Source organism: Nematostella vectensis, chromosome 9, assembly GCF_932526225.1.
Source record: "Nematostella vectensis chromosome 9, jaNemVect1.1, whole genome shotgun sequence".
In the NCBI taxonomy this organism is placed as follows: domain Eukaryota; kingdom Metazoa; phylum Cnidaria; class Anthozoa; order Actiniaria; family Edwardsiidae; genus Nematostella; species Nematostella vectensis.
Genome location: NC_064042.1, coordinates 15,810,936 through 15,835,794, shown reverse-complemented (window position 1 = coordinate 15,835,794; position 24,859 = coordinate 15,810,936). Strand labels below are relative to the sequence as shown.

Sequence of the window (24,859 nt, the reverse complement as noted above, 5' to 3'; positions counted from 1 at the left end):
AATAATTAACAGAATACCACTCGTGACAATTGGCTTTAATTCAATAGCAATTGATCCGAATCAAACAAAACTCATAGAGTTGAAGGGTCTTAGTAAGATCTTTTATCCACAATAATTACATTGAGATCGCACCAATTTAAAGGAAGAAATTAACAGAATACCACTCGTGACAATTGGCTTTAATTCGATAGCATTTGATCCGAATTAAACCAAACTCATACAAATTAAGGGTCTTAGTAAGATCTTTCATCGACTGTAATTACATTGAAATCTCATCAATTTCTAGCAAGAAATAAACAGAATACCACTCGTGACAATTTTCTTTAATTCAATAGCAATTGATCCGAATCAAACCAAATTCATAAAGATAAAGGGTCTTAGTTAGGTCTTTTATCCAAATTAATTACATTGAGATCACAACAATTTCCAGTAAGAAATTAACAGAATACCACTCGTGAAAATTGGCTTTAATTCGATAGCAATTGATCCGAATCAAACCAAACTCATACAGATAAAGGGTCTTAGTAAGATCTTTCATCGACAATAATTACATTGACATCGCATCAATTTTCAGCAAGAAATAAGCAGAATACCACTCGTGAAAATTGGATTTAATTAAAAAGCTATTTATCCGAATCAAACCTATCAGATGAAGGGTCTTCTTAGTAAGATCTCTAATCCATGTTAATTACATTGAGGTCGCACCATTTTCCTGGAAATAATTAACAGAATACCACTCGTGACAATTGTCTTTAATTCAATAGCAATTGATCCGAATCAAACAAAACTCATAGAGTTGAAGGGTCTTAGTAAGATCTTTTATCCACATTAATTTCATTGAGATCGCACCAATTTAAAGGAAGAAATTAACAGAATACCACTCGTGACAATTGGCTTTAATTCGATAGCATTTGATCCAAATTAAACCAAACTCATACAGATTAAGGGTCTTAGTAAGATCTTTCATCGACTTTAATTACATTGACATCTCATCAATTTCTAGCAAGAAATAAACAGAATACCACTCGTGACAATTTTCTTTAATTTAATAGCAATTGATCCGTATCAAACTAAACTCATACCGATGAAGGGTCTTAGTAAGATCTTTCATCAATGTTAATTACATTGAAATCGCACCAATTTCCAGCAAGAAATAAACAGAATACCACTCGTGACAATTGGCTTTAATTCAATAGCAATTGATCCGAATCAAACCAAATTCATACAGATGAAAGGTCTTCTTAGTAAGATCTCTAATCCATGTTAATTACATTGAGATCGCACCATTTTCCTGGAAATAATTAACAGAATACCACTCGTGACAATTGTCTTTAATTCAATAGCAATTGATCCGAATCAAACAAAACTCATAGAGATGAAGGGTCTTAGTAAGATCTTTTATCCACATTAATTACATTGAGATCGCACCAATTTAAAGGAAGAAATTAACAGAATACCACTCGTGACAATTGGCTTTAATTCGATAGCATTTGATCCGAATTAAACCAAACTCATACAGATTAAGGGTCTTAGTAAGATCTTTCATCGACTGTAATTACATTGAAATCTCATCAATTTCTAGCAAGAAATAAACAGAATACCACTCGTGACAATTTTCTTTAATTCAATAGCAATTGATCCGAATCAAACCAAATTCATAAAGATAAAGGGTCTTAGTTAGGTCTTTTATCCAAATTAATTACATTGAGATCACAACAATTTCCAGTAAGAAATTAACAGAATACCACTCGTGAAAATTGGCTTTAATTCGATAGCAATTGATCCGAATCAAACCAAACTCATACAGATAAAGGGTCTTAGTAAGATCTTTCATCGACAATAATTACATTGACATCGCATCAATTTTCAGCAAGAAATAAGCAGAATACCACTCGTGAAAATTGGATTTAATTAAAAAGCTATTTATCCGAATCAAACCTATCAGATGAAGGGTCTTCTTAGTAAGATCTCTAATCCATGTTAATTACATTGAGGTCGCACCATTTTCCTGGAAATAATTAACAGAATACCACTCGTGACAATTGTCTTTAATTCAATAGCAATTGATCCGAATCAAACAAAACTCATAGAATTGAAGGGTCTTAGTAAGATCTTTTATCCACATTAATTACATTGAGATCGCACCAATTTAAAGGAAGAAATTAACAGAATACCACTCGTGACAATTGGCTTTAATTCGATAGCATTTGATCCAAATTAAACCAAACTCATACAGATTAAGGGTCTTAGTAAGATCTTTCATCGACTTTAATTACATTGACATCTCATCAATTTCTAGCAAGAAATAAACAGAATACCACTCGTGACAATTTTCTTTAATTTAATAGCAATTGATCCGTATCAAACTAAACTCATACCGATGAAGGGTCTTAGTAAGATCTTTCATCAATGTTAATTACATTGAAATCGCACCAATTTCCAGCAAGAAATAAACAGAATACCACTCGTGACAATTGGCTTTAATTCAATAGCAATTGATCCGAATCAAACCAAATTCATACAGATGAAAGGTCTTCTTAGTAAGATCTCTAATCCATGTTAATTACATTGAGATCGCACCATTTTCCTGGAAATAATTAACAGAATACCACTCGTGACAATTGTCTTTAATTCAATAGCAATTGATCCGAATCAAACAAAACTCATAGAGTTGAAGGGTCTTAGTAAGATCTTTTATCCACATTAATTACATTGAGATCGCACCAATTTAAAGGAAGAAATTAACAGAATACCACTCGTGACAATTGGCTTTAATTCGATAGCATTTGATCCAAATTAAACCAAACTCATACAGATTAAGGGTCTTAGTAAGATCTTTCATCGACAATAATTACATTGACATCGCATCAATTTTCAGCAAGAAATAAGCAGAATACCACTCGTGAAAATTGGATTTAATTAAAAAGCTATTTATCCGAATCAAACCTATCAGATGAAGGGTCTTCTTAGTAAGATCTCTAATCCATGTTAATTACATTGAGGTCGCACCATTTTCCTGGAAATAATTAACAGAATACCACTCGTGACAATTGTCTTTAATTCAATAGCAATTGATCCGAATCAAACAAAACTCATAGAGTTGAAGGGTCTTAGTAAGATCTTTTATCCACATTAATTACATTGAGATCGCACCAATTTAAAGGAAGAAATTAACAGAATACCACTCGTGACAATTGGCTTTAATTCGATAGCATTTGATCCAAATTAAACCAAACTCATACAGATTAAGGGTCTTAGTAAGATCTTTCATCGACTTTAATTACATTGACATCTCATCAATTTCTAGCAAGAAATAAACAGAATACCACTCGTGACAATTTTCTTTAATTTAATAGCAATTGATCCGTATCAAACTAAACTCATACAGATGAAGGGTCTTAGTAAGATCTTTCATCAATGTTAATTACATTGAAATCGCACCAATTTCCAGCAAGAAATAAACAGAATACCACTCGTGACAATTGGCTTTAATTCAATAGCAATTGATCCGAATCAAACCAAATTCATACAGATGAAAGGTCTTCTTAGTAAGATCTCTAATCCATGTTAATTACATTGAGATCGCACCATTTTCCTGGAAATAATTAACAGAACACCACTCGTGACATTTGGCTTTAATTCGATAGCAATTAATCCGAATCAAACAAAACTCATAGAGATGAAGGGTCTTAGTAAGATCTTTTATCCACATTGATAACATTGAGATCGCACCAATTTCCATAAAGTATTTAACAGATTACCATTGGTGACAATTGACTTTAATTCGATAGCAATTGATGCGAATCAAACCAAACTCTTACAGATGAAGGGCCTTGATAAGATCTTTCATCCACATTAATTACATTGAGATCGCACTAATTTCCAGGAAGAAATTAACAGAAAACCACTCGTGACAATTGGCTTTAATTCGATAGCAACTGATCTGAATCAAACCAAACTCATATAGATGAAGGGTCTTAGTAAGATCTTTCATCGACATTAATTACATTGACATCGCACCAATTTCCAGCAAAAAATAAACAGAATACCAGTCGTGACAATTGGCTTTAATTTAATAGCAATTGATCCGAATCAAACTAAACTCATAAAAATAAAGGATCTTAGTAAGATCTTTCATCGACATTAATTACATTGACACCGCGCCAATTTCCAGCAAGAAATAAACAGAATACCAGTCGTGACAATTGGCTTTAATTCAATAGCAATTGATCCGAATCAAACTCAACTCATAAAGATAAAGGGTCTTAGTAAGATCTTTCATCGACATTAATTACATTGACATCGCACCAATTTCAAGCAAGAAGTAAACAGAATACCACTCGTGACATTTGGCTTTAATTCGATAGCAATTGATTCGAATCAAACCAAACTCATACAGATGAAGGGTCTTAGTAAGGCCTCTCATCCTTGTTAAATACATTGAGATCGCACCTTTTTCCTAGAAATAATTAACAGAATACCACTCGTGAAAATTGGATTTAATTAAAAAGCTATTTATCCGAATCAAACAAAACTCATAGAGATGAAGGGTCTTAGTAAGATCTCTCTACCATGTTAATTACATTGAGGTCGCACCATTTTCCTGAAAATAATTAACAGAATACCACTCGTGACAATTGTCTTTAATTCAATAGCAATTGATCCGAATCAAACAAAACTCATAGAGTTGAAGGGTCTTAGTAAGATCTTTTATCCACATTAATTACATTGAGATCGCACCAATTTAAAGGAAGAAATTAACAGAATACCACTCGTGACAATTGGCTTTAATTCGATAGCATTTGATCCGAATTAAACCAAACTCATACAGATTAAGGGTCTTAGTAAGATCTTTCATCGACTTTAATTACATTGACATCTCATCAATTTCTAGCAAGAAATAAACAGAATACCATTCGTGACAATTTTCTTTAATTTAATAGCAATTGATCCGTATCAAACTAAACTCATACAGATGAAGGGTCTAAGTAAGGTTTCTCATCCATGTTATTTACATTGACCTCGCACCAATTTCCAGGAAGAAATTAACAGAAAACCACTTGTGACAATTGGCTTTAATTCGATAGCAATTAATCCGAATCAAACCAAATTCATACAGATGAAAGGTCTTCTTAGTAAGATCTCTAATCCATGTTAATTACATTGAGATCGCACCATTTTCCTGGAAATAATTAACAGAATACCACTCGTGACAATTGGCTTTAATTCGATAGCATTTGATCCAAATTAAACCAAACTCATACAGATTAAGGGTCTTAGTAAGATCTTTCATCGACTTTAATTACATTGACATCTCATCAATTTCTAGCAAGAAATAAACAGAATACCACTCGTGACAATTTTCTTTAATTTAATAGCAATTGATCCGTATCAAACTAAACTCATACAGATGAAGGGTCTTAGTAAGATCTTTCATCAATGTTAATTACATTGAAATCGCACCAATTTCCAGCAATAAATAAACAGAATACCACTCGTGACAATTGGCTTTAATTCAATAGCAATTGATCCGAATCAAACCAAATTCATACAGATGAAAGGTCTTCTTAGTAAGATCTCTAATCCATGTTAATTACATTGAGATCGCACCATTTTCCTGGAAATAATTAACAGAATACCACTCGTGACATTTGGCTTTAATTCGATAGCAATTAATCCGAATCAAACAAAACTCATAGAGATGAAGGGTCTTAGTAAGATCTTTCATCGACTTTAATTACATTGACATCTCATCAATTTCTAGCAAGAAATAAACAGAATACCACTCGTGACAATTTTCTTTAATTTAATAGCAATTGATCCGTATCAAACTAAACTCATACAGATGAAGGGTCTAAGTAAGGTTTCTCATCCATGTTATTTACATTGACCTCGCACCAATTTCCAGGAAGAAATTAACAGAAAACCACTTGTGACAATTGGCTTTAATTCGATAGCAATTAATCCGAATCAAACCAAATTCATACAGATGAAAGGTCTTCTTAGTAAGATCTCTAATCCATGTTAATTACATTGAGATCGCACCATTTTCCTGGAAATAATTAACAGAATACCACTCGTGACAATTGGCTTTAATTCGATAGCATTTGATCCAAATTAAACCAAACTCATACAGATTAAGGGTCTTAGTAAGATCTTTCATCGACTTTAATTACATTGACATCTCATCAATTTCTAGCAAGAAATAAACAGAATACCACTCGTGACAATTGGCTTTAATTTAATAGCAATTGATCCGAATCAAACTAAACTCATACAGATGATGGGCCTTGATAAGATCTTTCATCCACATTAATTACATTGAGATGGCACTAATTTCCAGGAAGAAATTAACAGAAAACCACTCGTGACAATTGGCTTTAATTCGATAGCAACTGATCTGAATCAAACCAAACTCATATAGATGAAGGGTCTTAGTAAGATCTTTCATCGACATTAATTACATTGACATCGCACCAATTTCCAGCAAAAAATAAACAGAATACCAGTCGTGACAATTGGCTTTAATTTAATAGCAATTGATCCGAATCAAACTAAACTCATAAAAATAAAGGATCTTAGTAAGATCTTTCATCGACATTAATTACATTGACATCGCGCCAATTTCCAGCAAGAAATAAACAGAATACCAGTCGTGACAATTGGCTTTAATTCAATAGCAATTGATCCGAATCAAACTCAACTCATAAAGATAAAGGGTCTTAGTAAGATCTTTCATCGACATTAATTACATTGACATCGCACCAATTTCAAGAAAGAAATAAACAGAATACCACTCGTGACATTTGGCTTTAATTCGATAGCAATTGATCCGAATCAAACCAAACTCATACAGATGAAGGGTCTTAGTAAGGCCTCTCATCCTTGTTAAATACATTGAGATCGCACCTTTTTCCTGGAAATAATTAACAGAATACCACTCGTGACAATTGGCTTCAATTTAATAGCAATTAATCCGAATCAAACAAAACTCATAGAGATGAAGGGTCTTAGTAAGATCTCTCTACCATGTTAATTACATTGAGGTCGCACCATTTTCCTGGAAATAATTAACAGAATACCACTCGTGACAATTGTCTTTAATTCAATAGCAATTGATCCGAATCAAACAAAACTCATAGAGTTGAAGGGTCTTAGTAAGATCTTTTATCCACATTAATTACATTGAGATCGCACCAATTTAAAGGAAGAAATTAACAGACTACCACTCGTGACAATTGGCTTTAATTCGATAGCATTTGATCCGAATTAAACCAAACTCATACAGATTAAGGGTCTTAGTAAGATCTTTTATCGACTTTAATTACATTGACATCTCATCAATTTCTAGCAAGAAATAAACAGAATACCACTCGTGACAATTTTCTTTAATTCAATAGCAATTGATCCGAATCAAACCAAACTCATAAAGATAAAGGGTCTTAGTTAGGTATTTCATCCAAATTAATTTCATTGAGATCACACCAATTTCCAGGAAGAAATTAACAGAATACCACTCGTGAAAATTGGCTTTAATTCGATAGCAATTGATCCGAATCAAACCAAACTCATACAGATAAAGGGTCTTAGTAAGATCTTTCATCGACAATAATTACATTGACATAGCATCAATTTTCAGCAAGAAATAAACAGAATACCACTCGTGAAAATTGGATTGAATTAAAAGGAAATATTTGTTTGCAAATAGAATTTTTATGCTTTATTTCGAGCACTGTTTAGTAGCATGTATGTTATGTAATATTGTTTGTGGTCGCGTGTCAGCAGCATGTCTGTTGTTAGGAGGACAAAGAGGGGGGTCAATTAATTGTGCATTATCTCATACACGTGACCGCTTAGCAAGGATCACTTGGCTTCTGTAACTCGATGAGAACAGAAGTGTTTTTTGAGTGTGCCACCATATTCGGAGGTAAGTTGACCTTGTATTATCATTCTCTGTTCGAATTGCAGGGGGTGTTGTCCTTCACTCTTGGCCCTGAACTGATTCTTTGTCTCGCAAGGGCAGCGGAGATAGCATTTCAGGGTCAAGAGTACATTAACACTTTCAACTTGGTATCTGGCTAGCAAAGGCGGCAGGTTTAATGCTGCATACTTTTTACGCAACTTGCAAGGGCAGTTGCCATTCATTCTTGGCTCTGAAGTGGGGCCTTGTCTAGCAAGGGCAGCGGGGTTCTCTATTTCAGAGCCAATGATTTGTCAATAACAGTTGGATTATAGTTATAAATAAGGTTGTTTTTTTCTAAGTATGTGCTGTTTTTCCTTTGGGTGGGGCTAGCATCATGTTTGTGATGCTTTTGGCGTTTTGTTGCCCTCACCTTTACTGGGCTAAGATAATTGAAAAATATTGTAAATATAAAGTGAAAAAATAATTATATTAAATACGGCTTTGGGCGTGGCCCATAGCCAATTAAGTCCATACAATGGTGTGGTCTACATTGATCGGGGTTGGGCCCAGTAAACTAGCTTCAGGAAAAGCAGCATTTTACCTTTTAATTGCGAGAGAGAAAAGCATAAAAATCATTTTTACATAACAAGCCATAAAATAAAGTCTTTACAGATAGGACATGCTGCTTTTCATAGGAAGCGAAATGTTTTAAAGTTATTTTTTGGCATCTTTGTTTCCGGTGAATGAAAGACCTATCATATCATGAGATCATGCCGGGGTGAACGCACGACTACGTGAGGAAATTCAAAACTCACATAATATTGCTTCCAACAAAAGCCACATCCTCTTAATATTTTGCATCGGTAGTAGAAGGGTTGTTCGAGTGTATTACTCAGTGTGCTTTTGTCATTCCATCTTCTCGGCCAAACCGGCTGCCTAAAATGTGTCGGTAAATATTCGCTCGTGTGAACAAGGATTTCGTGGTGAAATACATTTTTGGTTGTCACATGAATATTAATTGTTAGGGGTGATGTTCACCGGAAATGAGATTTATAGTGTCAGAGTCATGTGTCGGAACCGCAAAATGTTAAGAGTGTGATGGAAGGTCAAAAGTTTGGTTGATCTGAGGAAAGCTGTACTGTGTTTATGATGTATTCCTTTCAGTAGCAATTTAAAATTGTGTATTTGTTTTGGACTCTGTTTATGGGTTTAACGCCGGGCAATATTTTTAAGTCACAATGTTTAGAAATCGAGTCGCTGTTAACCCTTTATTATGCTTCAAGAATTGCAAGTATTTCTACTGCTTTCCCTTTGTCCATTACCGCAATTCCTTGGGGTTGATTTCGGGGACTCCTCGGTATCGTTTCGGGTCCGAGGAACAGTTGGGGTACTTTTGGGGATCATTTCGGGTCCTGGGATCATTTCGGGTCCTGTACAGTACTTGAAAAAGCTCACAATAAAAGTGGAAGATGTTACATGGGTAATAATGTTGCTTACAAGTCAACATCGTTTGCCGTTTTAACATTAGATCGTAAGAAATTCTCATTCATACTCAAGGACTATATCATCTATTCGTATTAAGCAAATACTCGGGAATACTGGATAAATGGGATCCGAGTTAAAGCCCTGCGCAAAACACAATCACACGATTTGTGTACGATTACCTTGATGCGGAAGTAGCAGAAGCACAAGCGACAAAACAGCGAGTTTGATCATCAACACACTGCAATAGCAGCTCGAAGAGTGACTCGATGGACGTATTATCACTCGCTGATCGCTGGGTACTTGATGTTGAGCGAGTAAATTAATAGCCATGGCAATCTTTAGGCTTCTATAGATAGACTGTTATACATAGACTGCATGTTTCACGCTCCGTCACGTTGAGGAATGTGACCTTTTTAAAAACGTCCGCTCATCATTTACATAACATTTTATAATATGGTAATTCACAACAATTTCTGTCTCGTCTTCACTTTCAGGGATTTGTTTATTTATTTGTCGTAATTCACTGATTACTGTGATACCTGTGGTAGCCCATTCATAAAACGCAACTGTTTTTTTTTTTTTTTTTTCGTGGTCCCTAGAAATCTGCAAAGTTGCGCAATGCCCAGGAAGCCCATCGTCAATGTTTGTATATTTTTTTAGTGTACTCATTACCACCTTACACAAGCCTTTTTGTTACACGAGGTATCTACCCTACCGTTCTACGTCATCGCAATGCGTAGTTACCAGAATACCCTGGGTACCAGAATCTCGAACTTCGTTTGTTTACTATGCGCCCTTAGTCAGCGTATAGTAAACAAACGAAGCTCGAGACTCTGGTACCCATGGTAATACCACAGGCAGCCCAAGGCTATTGTCAGTGGTTTATAAAGGAATGTATGGGGGAATTTATTTGTTAGCGAAAAAAAGACTTTATCGTGAAAAATAAAACTTTAGACCATTTAATATTGTGTTTGAGTCTTGTTTATTTCAATTTTGCCGATAGAATGTCAGCAGAGCGAGTTTGAAGCCCGCCACGAATTGACCTCTTACTCTGTATAAAAATCGGAAAGGCTGGGGACTCCATCGGCTACGGCTAACGGCCATATGGTGGCCCAGTGTTATAATAGTAAAACCAATCACAATACTGGAAATCAACTAAAAAAATATAAAATAAAACAAGTTAAAATATTAATTCCTTTATTTAATATTTATTTTCTATTTATTTTTTATTCTTTGAAAAAAAAAAATACCAAAAAAATACAAAATACAAAAAAAATCAAAAAAAAAAATCAAAATACAAAACCAGATCCCTTGGTTATCATAACGATGGGCCACGTAAACGCGAAATTTAATTTAATTTTCGAATTTCTATGTTGATGAAATTTACCTTTGATTTTTAATGTTTTTTTTAAAATTTTTTTTTAGTGTTCGGATATTTAATGTTGATTTTCAATGTTGATTTTCAATGCGGTTAATTTTTGGCTGTCCAGATTTTTTTATCAGTTTTATATTATTTTTTCGTGTGAATAAATTTCGTGCGGGATGTTTCAATTAATATTTTCTGTTTGTCATTTTTTTTCAATATTATTTTTCCCACAATATTTTGTGCATTTTTTTTCAAAGAATAAAAAATAAATAAATATTAAATAAAGGAATTAGGATTTTAATTTTTTTCTTTTTTATAGGTGATTTCCAGTATTGTGATTGGTTTTACTATTATAATACTAGTCCACCAATCTTCTTAACCATTTGGGGAAGTATGTTTACAATCTTGCAGATATGACCAAGCCCCTGCGTGATCTTCTGAACAAGGACAGTGCATGGGTATAGGGTGAGCCACAACAAAGATGGTTGGATAACATAAAGCATGCACCAAGCGCAGTCCCTGTCCTAGCGATATATGCCCAATGAAGGAAACCAAGGTCTCTGCGGATGCATCCTCGTATGGACAAGGTGTTGTGTAACCTAAGCCGATGTAGACGGTAACTGGAAACCTTTGAAGTATATCTCAAGAACCATCAGCGAGACTGAGCAACGCTATGCAAAAGATGATGTAGATTGAGCGTTGTACCAGGCTTGGAGGGGTTGCCGACATCGGGAATGTGGAATCTCCAAAATCCAGGCAGTTTAACCAGTGTAAAATGATATTTAACTTTATTGTTAAGATCACCTCACTTGATGGTAAAAACTAAATACAAATAATACTGTTAAGACAGACTCCTACTGAGATTACTAAGATAAATAAATCAAGCTAAATGAAAGATTGTAACTTACCTCTGTTGTGTCTCCTAAAGATCTGATTGAATATAACTTGAACTCCTTTAAAACTCCGATCTGCTTCAAACTCCGTGCTACCAAAAGCGCCCTGGCGACTCTCCTCATCATCCAATAAATGCGATGCTCTCCTTCGTCTTTTACCAGCACGATGTCTCCCTCCTTCAGGTTCCTTCTAGGTTTGTTCCATTTCTTTCTTACTTGCAGGTTTTGCAGGTACTCTCGCCTCCATCTGAGCCAAAACTGGTCGGCGAGAAACTGCGCTCTTTTCCACCTGCGACGAGCGTACAGATCCGCTGGGAGAAACTGTCCGGGTGGAGGGGCTAAAGGGCGTGTCTTCATTGTGAGAAGCGTGGAAGGGGATAACGGCATTGGATCATCCGTATCTGACGGAATGGCATCTATAGGCCGGGAGTTCACTGTTGCCGTCACTTCTGCCATCAGCGTCGTCAAGAGCTCGTGCGTAAGCTGTGCGATGCCAAGTCCTGCTAGCATCGCGTCCAGAACCCGAAGCACGATTCCTATCTGCCGCTCCCAGGCTCCTCCGAAGTGTGAGGCATAAGGGGGGTTGAATTTCCATTCGCAGCCCTTGTCCTTGAGAAACTCGATTTTCTCGTGATTTATCTCGCTTGCTGCGTTCTTCAGCTCTGAATTACCTCCAACAAAATTCGTTTCCCTGTCGCATCGCAGCAACAATACTGGTCCGCGTATGGCTAGAAAGAGCCTCAGCGCGCAGATAAAACTGTCTTTATTCATGGTCTGCAGCACCTCGATGTGAATTGCGCGACTACTTAAGCAGATAAGGATCATGGCCCATCGTTTCGAATTCGCAGCTCCTCCTCTCGTTTTACGTGTACGACTGACCACGGACCAAACACGTCGAAACCTACGTTCAAAAATGGTGGAGATATTTCGACCCTATCTGCTGGAAGATCTGCCATGACTTGTTTCTCTGGTTTCCCCCTGAGCTTTTTACACGCGATGCATTCACTGAGTTCCCTTGCCACGAGACGATGCCCTCCAAGTATCCAATACCCGGCCATTCGGACCGCGCAATGGGTTAGCTGACGACCTTGATGGTGTACGACCTCGTGGTAATTACGCACGACTAGCCGTTACACGTGATCGTTGTTGGGCAGTAGCACGAGGTGCTTCTCTCCATATGAAAATTCTGATCGTCGCAACCGCCCACCAACGCGAAGCAGACCGTCGGCGTCGACAAACGGATCCAGGTTGTAGGGATGTGTCCCCTTGAGCCTTTTCTTCTTCTGGACGCTACACTCGCGCGTTGTCGATGAGTGGTCATTCTGGTGCAGAGTCTTGGCGATCTCTTCTCTTGTCATCTCCGCTTCGAACGCCTTTGCTAGAGTTGCCCTTGTTATGACGTTTGTGGCTTGATTCAGTTCGTCTAGTGTTGGTTTTCTAGGAAGGTTTCTTGACACTGTAGAGAGTTTAGCTGCTTGCGTCGGTTTGCCTCTTCTTTGTTTGAAATCTCTGACATTCACGATAATATTTGCTATTGCTCTCTGTAGAGCCTTGAGGCTTGAGAAGCGCTCGAACATGTAGCACTCGAGGGTTGCTGCTATTGGGCTCTGGCTGACTGTCTTCTTTGCAGAGACGACGGGTTTCCTCACGTTAGGATCGTCCGGACTTAGCGTTGGGATCCCTGCACTTAGCTTCACGCAGAAATGCGGGACCATTGATCCACTTTGAATCTTTAAGGGCGTTTGGTCGTAGACCGCGTGTAGCCTGGTCAGCGGGATTCTTTGCACTCTCGACGTAGCGCCACTGACTCGGGTGCAACAGGTTCTAAATAATCTGAACTCGCTTTGCGACGTACGTATGGAACATCCTGTTTTCGTTGGTTACATATCCAAGGACTATCTTTGAGTCGGTGTAGTAATATTCATCTGTTATATCTATGTGTAGATCTCTTTTAGCTCGTTGGAGCGCTTGTACTGCCAAGACAGCACCGCAGAGTTTTAGTCGTGGGATGCTGGTTTGTTGCATGGGCGCTACTTTCACCTGACCATAAACAAGTGACACTGCGACTTCATTTGCGTTGTTAAACTGGCGAAAATAAACGGCGGTTGCTATCGCTTCCTGACTTGCGTCAGAGAACGCGTGCAATTCTGCTTTCTTAGTGATACCAAAATCTGTAGGGTGGTAACACCTCGGGACTGAAAAGGACTCGAGATCTGCGAGGCTTTCCTTCCAGAGCCGCCAGCGCTGGAGCATTATGTCGGGAAGAGGATCGTCCCATCCTAGGGGGTCAATTTTGCCAAAGGATGGCTTGCCCATGGCGACAAGAGACTGTAGTATCTTCTGACATTCGAGCATAGCAGGAGCGGCTAGGCCCAGTGGGTCATACACCGAATTGATGGGGGATAGCACACCTCGCCTCGTGAAGGGCTTGTCGGGTATCGTTAGCTTGTATGTGACGGAGTCGGATTCCACGTTCCAGTAAACCCCGAGAGATCGCTGTACCGGGAAGGTACCGTGACGTCGATCCAAGTCCCTGATATCTTTAGACCTGTCGTCGACAGGGAAAGTCTCCAACACCTCAGGCGAGTTTGAGACAATTTTGTGCAGTCTAAGATTTCGCGAGGCAAGCGCTGTCTGGGCTTTTTTTACGAGTCCGATTGCCTGTTGGAGGGTAGCAACAGAAGCCAATCCGTCGTCGACGTAAAAGTTACACGAACTCCTTCACCTCTTCTCCGTATGGCTCTTCACCATCGTTCACCGTCTTACGAAGTCAAAAGGTGGCAACGGCTGGGCTTGGCCCGTTGACAAAAAGATGCACATTCATCCGATATTCGATAATTTTGCCGTCGAAGTCGTTGCCTTCGAACCAGAGAAAGCGAAGAAAGTCTCTGTGACTAGGATCTACATGGAACGAGTGAAACATCTGCTCGATGTCACACATGACGGCAGTACTTTCCCTGCGAAACCTCAAGAGTACACCGATCAGACTGTTCATCTGATCCGGACCAGTAAGTAACATGTTGTTAAGAGATACTCCTTTGAATTATAAAGACCTTTCAAAGACGACTCTCAAAGAAAGAATCGAGGAAGATAAACTCCGAAGTGACAAAGGTAGAATGTATGACCTTCCTTTGCTTCAATGTCATCGGCGGGTACCGGAGAGGCGTGCCCCTTGCCGATAAGTTTCTCCATGAACTCTATATAGTGATCTTTCTTCTCTATGTTGCGTCTCAGGGACTTGACAAGGCTGCGCAAGCGATTCTCGGCCTGGGTTTTGTTGTTCGGCATTGTCGCGTTCGGATCTTTAAAAGGGAGCGGCATTTCCCAATTCCCCTGCTAATTTCTATGAATTCCTTTCTCCATGATATCCAGAAACCGTCTGTCTTCAACTGAGAGACCTGGCTCGTTGTCTTCGCACGTCGGGTAGAATACGTGCTCTGCTATACACTCTCAGGTGGTTAGGACACGGAATAAGGTCATAGGCGCTTGATAAGGAACTTTGCGCTTATTGAGTGTTAATACTTGTACTATACGTGCGAACGAGTGCGGGTCCGTCGACAAGGTCGAGACACATTCGGCCAGAGACTGTCCATCCGATTGACAACTTCTGCGCCCAGGGCGCGCCTTTAGGCCCGTTCCCGAAGGCCCTAACCTTTAGAAGTTCCGGAGCATCGCGTCCGAGCAGGATGTGTACTTCGTCCTTGTTGTCGATCTTCGGTATCTCTTGGGAAATATCTGACAGATGAGGGAAACGTTTAGCCAGCTCGGGCGTAGGTATCTCCTTTTTATATCTTGGTATATGATCGCATTCGGTGAGCGTTGGAAGTCGGAACTCCTCGCCATTGATTGACTTCAGAACAAGCCGATCCACTCGTCGGCCGTACTTTACTTCTCTATTTGAGCTACATGTTGAAAGCAGGTATCCCTCCGGTGTCCCTTGGGCTCCGAGCTTGTCCGCGAGTTCTCTACTGATTAGCTAGCTGTTGCTTTGTTCGTCGACTACGGCATAGATACGGACGGTTTCGCAGAGTCATCACGGAAAACATCGACCAGGATGATTTTGCTGCAAGAAAGACCGCCGTCGTTTCCGCTGCATATTGATGTGCACTTGGGATTTACTTCGGGTAATGCTGTTTCGTTGTGTAGCATAGTGACGTGTCTTTCGTCGCAGCAGTCCTTCGCCACGCGCCCTTCGGAGAAGCAACGAAAGCAAAGACCGGCTTCTTGGATCCAATCAGTCTTTTCTTTCAGTGTCTTTTTGGTAAAGGCGATGCATTCTGTATGTGTATGACCGTCGCGCTCGTGAAACGGACAGTGCTTTGTTCTCTCTTCGCTAAAAACGAAAGCGGAGACTGGGCCTTCGCGTAGAGGTCATCGATTCCTTTGCGTGTTTCCATCGCTTTATTTTCTTATCCACTACATCAATTGCTTACATAAGTTTCGCTTAGAGGTCATCGATTCCTTTGCGTGTTTCCATCGCTTTATTTTCCTATCCACTACATCAATTGCTTACATAAGTTTTGCGTAGAGGTCATCGATTCCTTTGCGTGTTTCCATCGCTTTATTTTCTTATCCACTACATCAATTGCTTACATAAGTTTTGCGTAGAGGTCATCGATTTCTTTGCGTGTTTCCATCGCTTTATTTTCCTATCCACTACATCAATTGCTGACATAAGTTTCGCGTAGAGGTCATCGATTCCTTTTCGTGTTTCCATCGCTTTATTTTCCTATCCACTACATCAATTGCTGACATAAGTTTCGCGTAGAGGTCATCGATTCCTTTTCGTGTTTCCATCGCTTTATTTTCCTATCCACTACATCAATTGCTGACATAAGTTTCGCGTAGAGGTCATCGATTCCTTTGCGTGTTTCCATCGCTTTATTTTCTAGTACTTTCCTAGTCGGTTGAATAGTTCGCCTCTCTTGCATTTTTGGTGGTTGTTCTTCGCCTGATGGGTTCTCGTCACCCATAATTGTTCGGAACCAAACAAGATAATATGCGGCTTACCTCAATGCGCCGTATCGGCCTTACACGTGGTTGGCTTATGCGATCTGGTTTCTTGCTTTTCCAGTATCTTATTGACAACAGGCTTTTTACTGTACCGGGCTTGGAGGGGTGCCGAAATCTGGAATGTGGAGTCTCCAAAATCCAGGTAGTTTAACCAGTGTAAAATGATATTTAACTTTTTTGTTAAGAACACCTCACTTGATGGTAAAAACTAAATACAAATAATACTGTTAACACAGACTCCTACTGAGATTACTAAGATAAATAAATCAAGCTAAATAAAAGATTGTAACTTACGTCTGATGTGTCTCCTAAAGATCTGATTGAATATAACTTGAACTCCTTTAAAACTCCGATCTGCCTCAAACTCCGTGCTACCAAAAGCGCTTATGTAACTAAAGCCTTGTAACTAAACACCTTGTAACTAAATACCTTGTAACTGCTAATTATAAATCAAAGTCAATCATTAAGGTATGGCCCTGAACACTATGCCTCCCTGTTCCCCTCATGTTCAAGTTATGGCCCTAAACACTATGCCACCCTGTCCCCCTCATGTTCAAGGTATGGCCCTGAACAATACGTCTCCCTGTTCCCCTATTGTTCAAGGTATGGCCCTGAACACTATGCCTCCCTGTTCCCCTCATGTTTAAAGGTATGGCCCTGAACACTATGCCACCCTGTCCCCCTCATGTTTAAGGTATGGCCCTGAACACTATGCCTCCCTGTTCCCCTCATGTTTAGAGGTATGGCCCTGAACACTATGCCACCCCGTCCCCCTCATGTTCAAGGTATGGCCCTGAACACTACGCCTCCCTGTTCCCCTCATGTTCAAGGTATGGCCCTGAACACTATGCCATCCTGTTCCCCTCATGTTCAAGGTATGGCCCTGAACACTATGCCACCCTGTTGCCCTCATGTTCAAGGTATGGCCTGAACACTATGCCACCCTGTTCCCCTCATGTTCAAGGTATGGCCCTGAACACTATGCCACCCTGTTTCCCTCATGTTCAAGGTATGGCCCTGAACACTATGCCACCCTGTTCCTCTCAAGTTCAAGGTATGGCCCTGAACACTATGCCTCCCTGTTTCCCTCATGTTTAAAGGTATGGCCCTGAACACTATGTCACCCTGTCCCCCTCATGTTTAAGGTATGGCCCTGAACACTACGCCTCCCTGTTCCCCTAATGTTCAAGGTATGGCCCTGAACACTATGCCTCCCTGTTCCCCTCATGTTTAAAGGTATGGCCCTGAACACTATGCCACCCTGTCCCCCTCCTGTTTAAGGTATGGCCCTGAATACTATGCCTCCCTGTTCCCCCCATGTTTAAAGGTATGGCCCTGAACACTATGTCACCCTGTCCCCCTCATGTTTAAGGTATGGCCCTGAACACTACGCCTCCCTGTTCCCCTAATGTTCAAGGTATGGCCCTGAACACTATGCCACCCTGTCCCCCTCATGTTTAAGGTATGGCCCTGAACACTATGCCTCCCTGTTACCCTCATGTTTAAGGTATGACCCTGAACACTATGCCTCTCTGTTCCCCTCATGTTTAAGGTATGGCCCTGAACACTATGCCACCCTGTTCCCCTCATGTTCAAGGTATGGCCCTGAACACTATGCCACCCTGTTCCCCTCATGTTCAAGGTATTGCCCTGAACACTATGCCACCCTGTTCCCCTCATGTTCAAGGTATGTCCCTGAACACTATGCCACCCTGTTCCCCTCATGTTTAAGGTATGTCCCTGAACACTACTCACCAGCTGATAGTAATACGCAATACGATCTGAGTGATAAAGACCGGTGCATTTTCTTAGTTGACGTGTAGATCTATCACTGTAAGTTCTCATTGAGTAGTAAAGTGCTCGAGCTGTAAGATTGGCTCTCCATTTAGTTTCATTTCCAAAACGCCACCGTTCAGCAAAGGTAAAATCTAGATAATAGATTGAACTGGGGCAGCTCGCACATTTTCTATAAGCCGTTATACAAGACTCCCATTTTCTATGCAGCCACTGTCTTGGCTGAGCACTAACCCTTTGTTCATGTTTCTCATGAAGGAACAAACATAAATTGCTTCAAGTATTATTTTATAAAACGAATAATTTTTCTGTTAAAAGCATTGTGTGACTAGAAAGTAAAAGGCGAGTTTTGCTTATCATAAAGGTCAATCTAAAACCATTAACACTGTCCCCAACCCTCCCCCTCCAGGGAAAATTTATATAGATTCCCTTGAAAAAAAAAGAATACATTTGCAAATTCTATCGACTGAGTTTCGTTTCTCCGGAAATAAAATGTATAAGCTTAGTTTTTTTTAGAAATTGCTTCAGTAAAAAAAATCTTGACAAAGAACCTTTCCCGATTATAATCACCAGCTTTCGATAGTCAGCATACTTTTCCAAATTAGCCTGAAATCGTTGTACGATGACGGCAATTCACAGACTGGCTTTCACCCCCGGAATAAATAAATATTCGAATATTGGAGTGTGCGTGACGTTCTTTCCAAATCCACAAGGAACCGAAAGCACGCAGGAACGACAATAAGATTGTGGACAAAAAATATTTAGGGTGCATTTATGTCTAGACAGAGTTAAAAAAAAATGATATTCTTGTGTGTTCTCACTTAATCTCACTGTACGTTCTGTTCTGTACGTGCACCACGTACTGGCTGTACGTGCACCTTCGGAGGATCCAATTCTCATGAGGGGCGTGGGCGGTGTAGCAGAAGTCCCCCATAAATACAAAAAGTGTGTGCTGGGTTTTGGGTTCTCGCTGGGCTTGTTTCCAAAGGAAGTGAACAGGTGAACTAATAGATACAAACCACAAGAAAGCTCTGCTAGCAGGGTAACGGTTGGTGGAAGTTTGTATTATAATTTAATCCAGGGTTTCCGCAGCCAGCAGGTAGGACTCTGACGGTGTGTAGGCGTGTGTGTACTCGGCGTGTGTAGGCGTGGGTGTATCCGGCGTGTGTAGGCGTAGGGGTACTCGGCCCGTAGATGTGGGTGTATAGGCGTGGGTGTACTCGGGGTGTATAGGCGTGGGTGTACTCGGGGTGTGTAGGCGTATGTGTACTCGGCGTGTGTAGGCGTGGGTGTATCCGGCGTGTGTAGGCGTAGGGGTACTCGGTCCGTAGATGTGGGTGTATCGGCGTGTATAGGCGTGGATGTACTCGGAGTGTAGGCGCGGGTGTACTCGGCGTGTGTGTACTCGGCGTGTAGGCGTGGGTGTACTCGGCGTGTAGGCGTGGGTGTACTCGGTGTGTAGGCGTGTGTGTACTCGGCGTGTAGGCGTGTGTTTACTCGGCGTGTAGGTGTGGGTGTACTCGGCGTGTAGGCGTGTGTTTACTCGGCGTGTAGGTGTGGGTGTACTCGGCGTGTAGGTGTGGGTGTACCCGGCGTGTAGGCGTGTGTGTACTCGGCGTGTGTAGGCGTGGGTAAACTCGGTGTGTAGGTGTGGGTGTACTCGGCGTGCAGGCGTGGGTGTACCCGGCGTGTGTGTACTCGGCGTGTAGGCGTGAGTGTACTCGGCGTATAGGTGTGTGTGTACTCGGCGTGTAGGTGTGTGTGTACTCGGCGTGTAGGCGTGGGTGTACTCGGCGTGTAGGCGTGGGTGTACTCGGCGTGTAGGCGTGGGTGTACTCGGCGTGCAGGCGTGGGTGTACCCGGCGTGTGTGTACTCGGCGTGTAGGCGTGTAGGCGTGAGTGTACTCGGCGTATAGGTGTGTGTGTACTCGGCGTGTAGGTGTGTGTGTACTCGGCGTGTAGGTGTGGGTGTACTCGGCGTGTAGGCGTGGGTGTACTCGGCGTGTAAGCGTGGGTGTACTCGGCGTGCAGGCGTGGGTGTACCCGGCGTGTGTGTACTCGGCGTGTAGGCGTGAGTGTACTCGGCGTATAGGTGTGTGTGTACTCGGCGTGTAGGTGTGTGTGTACTCGGCGTGCAGGCGTGGGTGTACCCGGCGTGTGTGTACTCGGCGTGTAGGCGTGAGTGTACTCGGCGTATAGGTGTGTGTGTACTCGGCGTGTAGGTGTGTGTGTACTCGGCGTGCAGGCGTGGGTGTACCCGGCGTGTGTGTACTCGGCGTGTAGGCGTGAGTGTACTCGGCGTATAGGTGTGTGTGTACTCGGCGTGTGTAGGCGTGGGTGTACTCGGAGTGTAGGCGTGGGTGTACCCGGCGTGTTGGCGTGGGTGTACTCGGAGTGTAGGCGCGGGTGTTCTAGACGTGGATGCGTGGTTGTTGATATCCTATTCTCGGTTGGCGTTTCTGCTTCTTCAGTCTCCTTTTGACATAGTCCACAACCAGTTAGTATACCATCCAAAATCAATATACGTTAAAAGCTAGAATAGAGTAGGGTTTCTCTTAAAAGCAATGAAATAGGGAGCAACTTTGATCTTGAGTACCTTAAGGCCATCATTCCGAAGTCAATGTGATGTTAGATGAGGTGATCAAGGGTTTCTTTTACACTTTTCTTTCCCATAGGATATCTATGATTGTACACTCCCCTTCAGCCAAACCTGGGTAGGAGCCTTTGTTTGTATATTCAATAGTGTGTCCAAGCCTTAGTATACATTCAGAACGGTGCGCGGTTCCAGCCACCTAATTTTGCCCTTGTAATGTTATGTGTAGGAGTGACAATGTTCTGCTTTTAGAAGTTTTTATACGCGAGTGTTGCTGAATCGACACAAAATGTAAAATATCACAAGTCTTTCACGAATAAAATGCACTTTAATGGCTTTCAACAGCTAAACAGCTAAATGTAAGGTAGTAAAGAGCATGGCTCAAGTTTTTCAGTTGTTCCCCATCATACTTTAAGTAAATCACTGTCCCCGAGGCTCTTTTCACCATCTTCTAATAAACGTGAAGATAACCATTAAAAGAGATGTTTCATCTAAAAGAGATGTGAACATCTCTTTTAGAGGAAACATTATAATTTGCGATTATTAGTTTAATTTTTTGCCTGGTTATCCTTACACTCGGGGAAATTAAAGATTAAAATAAAAAAAGTAAAATATTTTATCACGTGTGTGACCTCTGAAAGCCCTCTATTTTACACTAGAGATTAATTTTTGTTTTCCTTCACGTTACGAAATAATTACCAAGATATAAACAGCACATGTAAATACGTGCTGGTTTAAAACATAGCGCGGGTTATAACACAGCACCGGTTCTTGGTTCTAAGACTCGTGGAGTTGTATCAGGGTCACGCTATAGGATCTGATTACTATAATTGATCTATTACTATAAAATAATGCACGAGGGATATCAAATCAGGGAGACGGTTTAGGGGTTTTGCTAACATGGTGATGGATAACTAATTCAGCCAAACTAACATGGTGATGGATAACTAATTCAGACAAACTACAGGGAAAATCCCGCTTGTGATTGCATGTTTGTGCCTGCAATTTCATCTGGCTGTCTATTCGCATTGATTAGGATGAATGCTTGTTCCCCTTCAATGGATTACTAAGTAAATATTTTTAGTTCTCGTCACATTATGCCTGCTCTATTTTCGCAACTCACGTCTCGGCCCAGAAGTGTGAAATAAGTACAAGTGTTTTACGCATTCGTCCCCATGCCTCTGTGCCCCTTCGCTCCGCCAACATTTCCATAGATGTGCAGTGGCTGGTAGTCTGGACACGTGCTCGTCAGTTCCGCGTATTGCCCCTCCCCACCCCTCTCAGGACCACTGCCACCCACAGCCTCGTATTCACGCGGTCCACGTGCTTGACCACGCCCATCAGGGTAGGCGCGGGGGGTACGGTCTAAAGACTGGTAAGTGCTTGTCGCTGTGACGTCATCAGACGGGCTGCCATGGTTTGCATACGTGACGTCACTTGATGCAGAAGTTGTGTGGGTAACTGGGTCAATCGTATTCATTGTTATTGGGTCCTGGGGAAAGCAATTCCATGATGTTATTTTTAAAAGAATTATCACACTAGTGATTTGCCATGGTTTCCCCATCCCTACTGTATTCAAGATTTGTATAATTACAGCACCTTCCCTCGTTCTACATCATCTGTACATCTTCCTATCTACCTGGCTGTTGAGATATGATTTAGAAAGGTGGTGTCGTGGAAAGATGGTGCGTAATACACTACCGCGTACTTACCTCATACACTGCTGCGATATTGAGAGCCCCTCGAGGAATCCTTTAAAACACCAGGCACGCATGTCACATGATTAGAAAGGAGTGGTGGAAAAAGGTCGACAAAATCACGAAGAGATTACAAGAAGGCATAAGATGGAGAAGGCAAGTTAAAGATAATAAAGCACGCATCTGACGATGGGTCACGTGACATACCTGGACTCCTGCTTGGACCTCCCTGTTGGTGAAATAAGAAAATGTTGTATTCTACATCGCAAGCATACGATTTATAGATTAAATCTTGGCAAACCTTTTCTGTATATATAGAATAAAGACATCAGGTTCGAGACAAGGAGAACAGCGATGATTGTCGAACAAGCAGCAGAAACAGCCACATCTACAAAACAACAAGTTCATTATGTTATGTGTGTCTCGCAATGATGGGTGTACCACATAATTAAATGGCGGCCTCATCTATGGAACAAGTCACGCAAACAGACATATCACAGTGACATGGGGTATGTCACACAAACCAAAAGCAATGCAATGATCAGTTACAGGAATGGAATAAATAAATAAACTTAGGAATCTCATTACTCACAAGAGTCGCATCTTCTGTCGATTTTTTCTGATTTATTATTTGCACCTGAAAATTGACAAAGTGTGTCATGACCAAAAAGACTACAGTTCCTTTTGCACATGTTTTTATAGCACGAGCAAGTACAATGCAAAAGGGAAGTAGACTATCTTCTTTAACAGCTTAAAATTGACGCAGATTGTAATGACCGAAAAAAGCAGTCTGTTCCTTTATACATTTGAGGCGAGACGAGGAGATCATCAGAATGAGGTTAAAAAATGTAAGCGGCAAATCGGGGACGAGGACAGAAGAGGTTATACGGCGAAAGGGTAATGATGGGGGGGGGGGGGGGGGAGGTCTGCGTTATGCTCCAGAAATACCATTTTTATTTCACAGTTCAAGGTGATATCAAAGTCATATCACAATTCAAGGTGATATCAAAGTTTGTCTATCGTCAATGTCAAGCATACCTTTTGTGGTTATTTCGTTGACCTGCACCACGCGTGCTTTGGTATAATCCCTGGCGCTCTCTCCGTACTGGTTGTACGCGGTGACCAGGAAGCAGTAAGTCATGCCTGGCTTCATGCCCTTGAATGTGTAGCTCAGCACGGAGAGGTCTGTGATGTTAGCGGTTTCAGTCCAGTCTGTCTTCTGGCCATCAGGGAAAGTGACCAGGAAGTACACGACGTAGGCCTGGATGGCGCCACCGTTCTCGTCGGGTTTGCTCCATTCCAGGGTAATCTCCTCGCTTGTCGTAGTATTGTCAACAGGTTTGAGAAACGGTAGCGAGGGGGGTCCTATGAAAAATCAAATGATACTAAGATTATATATTTTTTATTTAGTTTTAAAATAATATCTACGTCTTATTTTTTTGCAAAAGTTACTTTGCTTTTTAGTTCGGATAATTTCCGTCCCAGCCTCGCCATAACCAACAACGTTCCGCGCGGTCACTTTTACAGTGTACTCTGTATTTTTTGTAAGATCTGCGATGACAACTGGGCCACCAGCCGCCCCCTCACGGGGCGGTTTTGCAGGATCCATTTCCACCTTGTAGTCGATGACAGGGCTGCCGCCATCAGATGAAGGAGGGGCCCAGTTGACTTTGATGGATGACGCCTCGATATTTGACACCGTGATAATGGGAGGGCCTGGAGCGACTGCAAGTAAAAATGACTTTAATTGACCTACGTAGCACGCACAAAAGTAGGATATTAAAGTTACAAGCAGGGAATACACAAGGGAATAGCTGCCAAGTCTATGTTTACTTACACAATTGAATGACGTAGATTAGGCGTTCCACCGACCCCAACAAGTTAGACGCCCGACACTTGTACGGTCCATAGTTCCCTGCGTCTCGAGTTGTTGTTACTTGGAGCTGGCTGCCTCCAGAGATGGGGCTTACACCCGCTGTGATTGGCTGACCGCCAGGGTTGTACCACGTGATCTGAGGTAATGGTACACCTCTGGCCTTACACTGCAGGCTCAGGACTTTTCTATCCCAAGACGACGTGTTGATGGTTGAAGACGCCATCTCTGGTTTATCTGAA

At 41.2% G+C, this 24,859-nt stretch overlaps 2 protein-coding genes across 7 annotated transcripts in view; one reads left to right on the top strand and one right to left on the bottom strand.

Annotated features, from left to right (window-relative positions):
• The window catches only part of LOC5502912 (rab GTPase-binding effector protein 1), a 70,924-nt gene extending 59,424 nt beyond the window's left edge, over positions 1 to 11,500 (top strand). The window contains exon 6 of the mRNA XM_048732739.1: positions 11,166 to 11,500. Within this exon, the coding sequence (XP_048588696.1) occupies positions 11,166 to 11,218 (53 nt within the window). The 3' untranslated portion in view covers positions 11,219 to 11,500. The remainder of the gene's footprint in view (positions 1 to 11,165) is intronic.
• The window catches only part of LOC116617962 (receptor-type tyrosine-protein phosphatase F), a 150,992-nt gene that overhangs the window by 39,958 nt on the left and 86,175 nt on the right, over positions 1 to 24,859 (bottom strand). For 2 of the 6 annotated variants that reach the window (XM_048732732.1, XM_048732733.1), the window contains exon 13: positions 21,360 to 22,539. In XM_048732732.1, coding sequence (XP_048588689.1) covers positions 22,207 to 22,539 — 333 coding nt within the window. In that variant the 3' untranslated portion in view covers positions 21,360 to 22,206. Of the gene's footprint in view, positions 1 to 21,359; positions 22,540 to 22,759; positions 22,800 to 22,951; positions 22,974 to 23,045; positions 23,133 to 23,336; positions 23,382 to 23,782; positions 24,110 to 24,196; positions 24,470 to 24,581; positions 24,855 to 24,859 lie in introns of those variants that run through there. The other 4 variants (XM_048732737.1, XM_048732734.1, XM_048732735.1 and 1 more) reach the window with 4 other exon arrangements.